Source organism: Acyrthosiphon pisum, chromosome A1 (assembly GCF_005508785.2).
Source record: "Acyrthosiphon pisum isolate AL4f chromosome A1, pea_aphid_22Mar2018_4r6ur, whole genome shotgun sequence".
Lineage (NCBI taxonomy): Eukaryota > Metazoa > Arthropoda > Insecta > Hemiptera > Aphididae > Acyrthosiphon > Acyrthosiphon pisum.
The window spans coordinates 90,562,895-90,573,771 of NC_042494.1; the positions used below are offsets into that span (position 1 = coordinate 90,562,895).

The window sequence follows — 10,877 nt, forward strand, 5'->3', positions numbered from 1 at the left end:
TTACCTACATTATGTTGTAATAATAAAGGTCCCCTATTATACGGAATGTCGGCGGGACGAGTAAAATGCATGTGAGATTATTTACCTTTGTGTGCGAGATCATCGTGATGGTTAGGCGGCCACGCTGATCCCGTGCCGATCCCATGGTGGGCGGTCAACGATTGGTGATGGTGATGGTGGTGATGGTGGTGATGGTGAGGCAGTAAGCCCGCTTGTTCGGATCTTGTAATGCCTTGTAACATGCTTGAAGGAACTCTGGAACAGTTTATCGAAAATGTCGATTTGAGCGGGATATGTATAAGACAAAATAATTTCTACGCTATGTAACGCATAAGTTGTATATACATCAGTCATCAGTTATATTGCATAGGTACATAATATTATAGTATGTATATAATGTGCGTATTATGTATATGGCGCGAGTATATGGTGGCGATAGGATTAGACTTTCCGCCCGGAAGCCCGAAAACGTGTTTGTCATATTAAGCATATATAGCGGTATAAACCCGTACCGCGGTAATACACAATATTTATGTATTATGTACCTCCATACCGACATTATACTACAGGTATTATTTAGTTTAGGCGTAGGAAGTACATCGCGTCGTAATAATGATATGACTCGGAAGTTACAGGAACTAAAATCAAGAAAATGGGAATGCAAGTATGCACGAAGATAGGTGATATACAAAATCAAAGATATGATAAAGAAAATTAATTGAAATTCAAAAAATTAAGGTACAGGCAACTTACACAATAATATTATATCGGTGTATAACCTATATATTATATAATTTTATTGTCATTATTAAAAATAACTAAAATGTTGATGAAACAACGAGGCGGAAAATTAGTTATATAATATTGGTACCCGTCTTTGTGGCGTATAAATACCGTCAGGCCATAACAACAATAACATAAAAAAAGTTTTATTACAGACGAAAAATTTAATTATTTCAGCTTTGCACAAATCGTTAGAAACTGAATAAACTACGTTAAATAATTAAGTGAAAAATATATAGGTATTAAAAAAAAAAATGAAATTTCGAAACTACCTATATTAGATTTATATATGCACATACAATTATATAAACAAATAACTATAAACTATAAACTTCTAAGTTCTAACTTAATGAATTACATTTTTTCTATGATATGTATGATTAATCAGATGATTAATTTTATAATCGTGTGAAATTAATATTTTTCCTGATAATATAATATGTAAGCTCCATAGGTTTAAAACACATTTTATTTTGTACAAATTATTGTTTATAATATGTATATAGAAATAATTTGAATGATCGCTAATACTCGTATGTATTGTTTATAGTGTTATAGGCACATATACCTATCATAAATGCTAAATTGTAGACCGCTCACCGCTGTCGAATTGTTGAATGCACTTTCTTTGTGTTGCTTGTCTTTCTTGAATTTACTTTGATTCAAATAGAATTCAATCAAAATCCAAAAGTGATATAAACAAAATGTATAAAAATATACCTAAACACAACTATCTAAATTTCCATAAAAAATTACAATCCCACCCAAACATAAAATTTCAAATCACACAACAATAACACTACCTGTTTGACGTCTAAAAATACGTTGGTGTCGTGATGATCTCTAAAAAGTTAACAAATACAAGTCAACCTAAATAATTTATAGCTAAACCCTAAACAGTTGCAGGTAAAGGATACTATATTATATTATATAATTGGATGGTTTTCTGTTATTATTTCTGAAAATTACACTTATGTGTGTTTTTTTTTGAAAATTTCTCTTTTTTTTTGTATATTATATTGGGTGCCTCTATACTCGCATTATACTTTCATTAAATTGGGTTACTGTGCTTTGGCATTGATTATAATATACATATTCAGATTTCAGACAAAATATAGATACTGATTTTTAACTAGATAAAGTTAATTTTTTTTTATAACTTGGAACTATTGCAAGTTAAAATAAAGAGCGATTTTTAACTTACAACTTTACTTATATATAACTGCTTGAGTTCCTAAACGAGTTAAAAATTAGTTAACTTGCCCAGTCTTGGTATAATATTATATAAATATGTACTTATGTAAGTATCTAAGTGATATTCTTGACGGTCGTTTTATCCCAACAATCATCACATCGATTAAACTTTAACATAATATAATATATACAGATGTTCCATGACGTATCTACTGCACTATCACGTCTTATTGTCCTATAATATACGTTTTTATATGGTGTGCGGTTTACAGTGTTTAAAAACATTGTATAATGTCATAGGTGCTTTTATATATAATACATACGTAGGTATACACTATTACACACATGGATAGGGTGTTTCATTGCCTATATTTAGTTTCCGGAGCTAATTTGTTCTGGTGTATTTATGTATACGTATAATAACACTAACAATATACATATTGGCGAAGGCCACTTGAGCACCGCCATTTCTGCTGCTACGATATCATTTATACACACACACACACACACACACACACACACACACTCATATATATATATATATTTATGATATAATTCGACCACTTCGGAACCCCTCGAGCACACTTCAACTGCGGGGTCGAAAAAGAAAATAATAATAATAACAGTATATATTCGTACAACATTATTAGCGTGTGTCGCGTTATATTCCTACCTACACAAGTGGCGTGCGCATAAAAGGACTTGGGCTGTGCGTATCGTACCCATATTATTTACATGTATATATAAATATATTGTACAAACGATACAAACGATGTGTATAAGTATATATTTATGTACCTATATCAACTCATTTTTCTCACATTTCAATATATATATATATATACTATAAGAGATTTATATATTTTATAGGTACTATACAATATATACGACACGCTCTCGAAATGGTAACACGATACTCGCTATGGGGGCAGCTATTAATGAAATAATATAAAAACACACCCCCGCTTTCAAGAGTGATACACATTTAACCCTCGCGGATGATGACGCTAATTCTAATTGACTCCACCCTGTAGGTATATAATATACCATTTAACCACCTTCTTTTTTTGTTTGTTTAAACTATTTATTTTTATTTTTATTATTGCACTGCGCGATTGCTGTTTTTTTTTTAATTGCCTCTCTTTTCCTCACAGTTATTATACAGTTGAAAAATGAATAAAAAAAAATGAATGTTTTTTCACTCTTTTTATCCTTTATACATAGGTATAATAAGACTTTTTTTACTTGCAAAATATAACGTAAATAATTACTATAACATACAAAGCGTAAAAGTTTGTTATATCGTTAAATACGAATGCGTTAATTACTTTACTGGTATCTAGGTACAGTTAGGTATAGGTAGCTACCTATTTATATATTTATAAGAAATCTTTAAAAAAGTAAAACAATTAGACATTGATGATTAATAAAAATAATATGTAAATAATAAATGGTGGCTTAATTATTACCTTTTATTTCGTAAAACATGTACATTTTACCTATATAATACCTAATATAATAAAACTAATATTTTTATTTTATTTAAGAGCTATAGCTATATATATTCTAAATATTTATGCACTTAAATATTTATTTGGAAAACAATTAGTTCTTTATTAGTTTTAATTACTATGTAGTTTTTAAACTTTTTGCCGATAATACGTCATATAATAAATAATAATAATGATTATATGCGTCATGCCATGGAGAAGTTAACTTAATGAATAATGAGTGTTACTCAATTCATTAAAATTAAAACCACTAGCTAAACAAAGATTTATTGTAGGTATAGGTGTTTTGGATATCGTCCAAAACAAAATCTGAAAATATAGGTAATCATTTTATTTAAATTGTGGGTGATTTCAAATATAATGTATACATAAGATGGAATATATCATAATGAATTAAGAGGTTAAAATTCTGAAGAATTTCGAAAAAAATGTTTATGTTGCATAAAATATAAAAAGCTCTCGGACCGAAAATAACAAATTTCAGAAAAACCCGCTATCTCGCAACTTTTTTTTACTAAATATCCATTCAATTTTATCTCAAATAATTATATACAAATATATAAGAGCTATAACTGTAATATTATAATTATATTGATTATAATAAACTATAAGCAACTGTATACGGGCTAAGTTTTTTAGGAATTAGTGATTTTGAACAAAAACCCAACCTAGGTACCTATAATTTAGAGCTAATATTATAATTTAATACGTAATACAATTAAATAACTATGTCTAATTATCTATTGTGTTTTACTTTTTAGACAGGTAGGTACCTACTATGATTCTCAGATGTACAGAGACAACATAATTTGTATAAACTATTTTATAAGTTGACTATGAATATGGAAACGTTACAATATATAATAATAAAAGTAGGTATTTCAGTATTTGAACGAATATAAAGAGCTATATTTGAATAACTAAATACTTAGCAAAAAAACTGTCTACGGATTCAATTTTATCATGAAATATTGAAATATATAATTTATATTGTGTCTTTTTAAATATATTACCTAAAGGTATCGCGGACCTCTGTTATTACCAATACTGGTATATTCTTAAAAAAATCAAATAGTTAGAATTCCTTCTATAGCTCTTGTACTGGAATTCTCTCAGTAGTATTTGGATATTAACTAATGATGTGTAAAATTGTACAAAGGGTGTTACAAATAATAGTCACCACTCACCGATTTACCTAGTTATAGTAGGTATATAAAATAAATCGTGTATGTATAATTGAAAAATTTGATACCTAATACTTATTGGTATGATATTGTATTAATGTAGTTAAAATTTCCAAAAATAAGGGAAGTATTTGAAATGAATTATTGGATGAAAAATATATAAAATGTATCAATCAAATTTCACTTAAAGTCAGGATTATCATTTTATCAATATATCAATATATACGTTGTACTTTGCAAATACGATTTTAAAATACCTACAACTTTTGTTTATAAATTGATACACCGATTATATAGAGGATTATATTATTATAATGTAACTGAAGATTACATGTATATTGGGGAATAAAATACATAGGTACCTATGTAAATTAGGCTTCAATATATTATATATTATATTATTATATTACAGAAATGTTTGTATAGGTATAGAGAGGAAACTATATTAGAATATATATACTTTGAATGTGTATTTAATAGGTACAGACGTCAAACATGTATAGGCGGTAGTGTGGTATACTGGTATAGTGGTATCTATCTATATATCGTAATATCGTTTGTTTATAAGTATATATATTATTTACTATATTAACGAAGCAATAATTATTATAGTAGGTAATTCAAATTTGTTTTGGTTTTTTTGTAGGTAGGTATATACTATATAGAATATTTAAGACAAATAAAAACGTAATTCTAATATATATTATTTATTATAGGTACCTAATTTTAAAACGTATGTGAATTCGCAATTCAAGTTACAGCTCCCACCTCACAAATACCTCATAAGACCGCTTACGAATTAATACTTATAACAGCATATTATATTCATCTGATTAATTGCGTAAAATGTGCATAGGTATATAATATACCGGTTTATGACAATATAATATGACGTAGGTATAGAGTATATTATGCATCACTATAGAAAGAATAAATTAGTAGGGAGTTCATCTGAATACGCAGTCAGCTATAGTGATGTTGCAAAAGTATGCAAGTATACCTAAGTACCTATAGGTATTGTTTTTTTTTTAAATCGCGTGCAGCAAAACAGTTTGTATACATATACATAATAGATATACATCTACACTTCTATTATTATACAAACTAAAATATATACAACATTATCGTACCTATAAAGGTACACTGCGCCGATATTAGCAAAGAAGAGTTAAAGTATAGACGTAAAAAATATAAACAGTATTTATCACAGTGGCAACTGACGATTTATAAAGATTCGTTATGAAATACAGCTGATAGGTGTAGGTATAGGTATATATAGAAAGGTACTAGATCTATGTATAAGTGCAATTAGATTGATAACATTATGTGGTATATTGGTTACTCACGTGTTGAAGTTAAAAAAAAAAACGAATCCGCGCACTGAACGACGTTATAATCCAATGTAACGCATATAATATATAAGTATATTATATATTATATTTATTATATAATAATATATTATATAATATTATATAATTTTCACGTGTGGCGATCACGATCAATCCGATTTGATCATCACTGCAGTAAAATATATATATTATAATAATATATATATATTTTATACGCGTAAAAAAACGAAACCGGAAAAACGAAACAGATACGTGTATTATATTTTACTCGATGCGAGAAAACTATTCGATCTTCGCGCGCGTAAATAATAACGATGATGAAAAATTTTAAGAAAAACAAAACCTAAATTAGGTATATTATATTCAATATCGCGGCGGTCGTGCGTACAATAAATTATAACTACGTCGTCGCGTCGTACTGTCGGACGGGAGCCGCGTGCAGCGTGTGATGCGTTTCGAGTGGCCGCGCGGTTCGGTAACGTGTGCGCCGCGACCGACGAAGCCGCCGTGTGTTCCGCCGCCTGGTATCCGCGCGCGCGGTGGTGGCGCGGCGGCGACGGGTGGCGATTGCCGCTGCGGCGTCGGTAGTGGTGGCGGTGGTGCTATGAAGGGGGGGGGGAGGAGAAACGAGGGATTAGCGTACGGCGGGCACCACCGCGGGATTCGGCGGCGGTGCGTGTGTAAAATATTTTTCGGGGTCGGTCAGATCGCGGTGGAGGGTGGGACCGGAGCGCCGCCCGTCCGCCAATCGCGTGCCGGCGCCCAGATCGATATAGAACGCCGCGCTCATTCGTCCGGAAGATATGTTCCATCCGCCAGGCGCGACACACAAGCGCGCGCGCGCGCTCGAGCGCCTCGCCGCCTCGCCACTCGTCCGTCCCATCATCGCCACAGCCGTCGCCACCGTCGCCGCCAGTCGTACCCCGCGACGATGGCATTATAATAATAATAATAATAATAATCATTTTTAACTCCACGACACCCCCTCCAACCCTCTTCCCGATAATGCCGCCGCTTTTTATCACCCCGCCACCCGGTCGGATGTATAGCGACACCCAACCCGCCGCACACACACATACACACACACACACACACACATACATATATTTGTGTACACCCACCCTTACCCGCCGACCATCACCCCGCAGCTCCGACGAAGTTATATTCCGCTCTGCCGTAACGTCCGTTTGTTTGCGTTTCGCGTATACGTATGTATTTATTGTTATTTTTTTTCTCTCACCTCTCTCGTTTACCACCGACCACCCGCCCACCCGCCCACCCGCCCACCCACCAGCCCACTACACCCTCGGCTCCCCTTTCCCACCGACGCTGCAAACCGTTAACACGCTTACATATTATATATAGGTGCGTATATACTGCACGAGCGAAGGCATATAAACAATGTCACGCGCGCGTTACCCGCCGCAGCTCATCTCAATGTCTATTTGTGTACATATTACGCGCGTTGATTTATATATATATATATTATATATATTATATACATTATATACATTATTCGTATATATGCATACCTATACATATTATGATGTATATTATACCTACCTGTATTTAATATATTATATAGTATATACTACATATAGGTATATATATATATTATATTACGATGTTTATACGCCAATTATACAAATTATATAATAGCTACCTACCTATTTGTATATTATATAGTGTGGAACGTTGCCATTCTGCATCCGCGTGTTCATTTCACTATGATTTGCACGCGTGTATAGGAGATGTATTAATATATGATGCGGTTATTTCATAATATAATACTTAATACTTAAATAGTTATATATATATAATATATACTAAACATTTATATACTTACCATACTATACGCTTATACCAATGTAGTATAATATAATAGGAATTCAGCGATTTGTCAGGTATATGATATATACCTTTATAATATTCCATACTATATATTATTATATGTAGGTACTCGTCGGCTCGATGCATTTATTTTATAAGTCCTGTGAACTTACTGAGCTGAAAGAGCTGGCTCGATTAACTGTCGAAATGCATATTTCCGTAATAACTATATATTTGTATAATATTATATATGATAATATAATAGGCCCAGACTATGATTTCTACAGAATAACAAATATACTGTCTAGCGGTTATACCTTTACCTACTTATGAAGTTTGTCAGATGTATGCACAGCATTTTACACCGAACAAATGTTTACATGATGTATTGTCTCCTTATTTGAAGTTTGTCCAATAATTATATTTATACAGTATAATAAATTGTGTTCATATAATATATACATATACAAATATTATATATATTATGTATAATATAATATATATATTATATATATATATATTATAGTCACATAAATTCTTACATAGAAATTGTTTCCAGAAAAAAAATAGCAGGGAGCTGGTATACCTACTTATATAGATTCGATTATATTTAATACAATGTGGTTAATGCAGGTATACCATTATATCAGCTATACTTTACATGATATACCAATTACCAGTATACCATATTATAACAAAAAAATAAAATAACAATCATGCAGCAGACGCAGCACTAATATTATCGCATATACATTATAGTATTATACAATATATAATTATATATACTATGTCCGCGAAAACTGGTTATACACTCTATAACTCAGTTATACAACTTATACCACCTTATACATTCATTACTCAGTACCATCAGCTATACTTATACACATTTAGAATTCAGTCTGCGGGATATTGATGATCCAACAGTTTAGTTTCATGTACCGCAAACAGAATTCAAAAATATGTATAGAGTAGGTACTGAGTAATATGTGTACCTACTTTAATTATACAGTGTACCCGGTTTTTGCGGACACATGGTATATACCGCGGTATACGTAGTTACACAATACGATTTTGGAGTTGTTGTAATAAACGTATTTACAAAGCGTGAATTCATTTGTGTTATATATATTAAATAGGTACCTACCTATATAATGACACTGTATTTAACTATAATAAAAATTCCATCGACGATACTCACGGTTCGGAAGTGTATAATAAATTGAAACAGATGCTGCAGTACGACGAACAACTATTTTTGCAAGACAATAATGCAATGGCGTCATTTGGGGGGGGGGGGCTGGGGCATTTGCCCCTGTCTAGTATTTACATCTACCTTAAGTCAGCACATTTACCACACCCTCCCTCCCACTCTTAAACCACGATGGTGCTATGCTATGAGATCTGAGTGAAAAAAGAGAAAGCTTGAGTCGGAAAAGCAGTGAAAAGTTGCCCTAGTCTAATAAAAACTGAAATGTCACCACTGCAATAATGTAATATATATAGGTATTAATTAGGCATATAATATTTAGTTAGTGGTCTGACACCGGAGTCCAAATTCCTGACAGAATAAATGTTTTTAGTCGTTCCAAAACCTTGATATTATATACCTAAGCTACATAGTGTATACAGAACTCTAAAATATGGTAGATATATTATATAGACTGCAGTACATTTAAAGTATCGCCTTTTATGTTTAGTATATTATTAATTACTGTGTAATATTATATTTGTCGAATATATAGATCAAGGCCCAAGGGTCTTAAACCCTTTTATAGGCAGTGGGTCACCTATTATATTTTTTTTAAAAGTCACTGGTCTCATTCGTAATAACAACATGACTTACCTACTGGTTTAATGTAGGTATTAAATGATTAAAAACGTACTTATTTAAAAATACAATGATAGTCATATGCTTCTATATAATATGCTTAAACTGCAGTGTTCATGGGCCTTAAATAACGTCAAGGCGGGCCAGGGGTTAATGATCCCTGCAATGTGTCTTTCCACTGGTTAATACTTTATTACTCGATAATAACAATTAAATAACACTTACCATAAAATGTTTTTAATGCTTATAAACATTTAAGGGCCAAAGTTAATCCCGGCCGGTTATTTTTTGTGTGATTTTGAATAAAATCGATATATAAATTGCACATTTCCTTAATGTTGAAATATTTACAAGGTGCTTATTGTATTTTCGAAGAGTATTAATAAACAACTCGGTGAATTACATTTTATTTCTCAGTATATCTCAATAATTCTGAACTACTGACTTTGCAGTTTTATTTTAAAATATTGTTGCATTATTAGCATTATTATCGTTAAATTAAGAAATATTGTATATTTTAATAATGGCCACGGCCAAATGCGTCTTTCTGCAGGGTGAAACGGCCACGATGAATTGTCATTTGTCCTAGACCCATATATATAACATAATAGTCATTCAATAATACACATATAATATGGTTATATATTAAGTTATATTGTTTAAAGCATTTAAAATAAACCTGCCTACTTGAGGTATAAACATACAATTTTGATTTTAAGTTACAATAATTGCATATATGTATGTAAGTCTAATAACTAAATTAACTCATCGTCATATTCAGTTCTTTGAAATTATGTTTTGGATATATAATATATAAGATATATAATAATAAGCTAAGAATTCAAAATAAAACTTTGGCTAACAAAAAATATACCTGTATAGCGATAGTATATAATATTATATAATATATATATTAACTTTATACTATAATATTATATATACAGCTATTACAGCTATATACTTATACGATTGGAAAGGGACTGAACATAACAATAACCATTTAACCGTATTTATACAACAGTTGTCTGTTTATTGGATTTGTGTTTGGTTCGTTGAATTTGTCGCTATTGATATTTTAAGGGGTTGGAAATCAGTCGTGAGGGTATTTTTGAAATTTGTGTACTTAGGTATGCAGTTTAAAATTAAAAAGAAGTGTTTGGATTTTTTAAAATTTATATTTGGTAGTAAACACACCATC

General features: G+C 31.3%; 1 protein-coding gene across 2 annotated transcripts in view; it reads right to left on the minus strand.

Annotated features, from left to right (window-relative positions):
• The window catches only part of LOC100160750 (paired box protein Pax-6), a 61,133-nt gene extending 54,594 nt beyond the window's left edge, over positions 1-6,539 (minus strand). The window contains exons 1-2 of one of the 2 annotated variants that reach the window (XM_003246812.4): positions 6,019-6,539; positions 86-255 (exon numbers count right to left, since the gene is read on the minus strand). In XM_003246812.4, the coding sequence (XP_003246860.1) occupies positions 86-242 (157 nt within the window). In that variant the 5' untranslated portion in view covers positions 243-255; positions 6,019-6,539. The remainder of the gene's footprint in view (positions 1-85; positions 256-6,018) is intronic. The other variant, XM_003246811.4, reaches the window with a different exon arrangement.
• Positions 6,540-10,877: the final 4,338 nt, after the last annotated feature.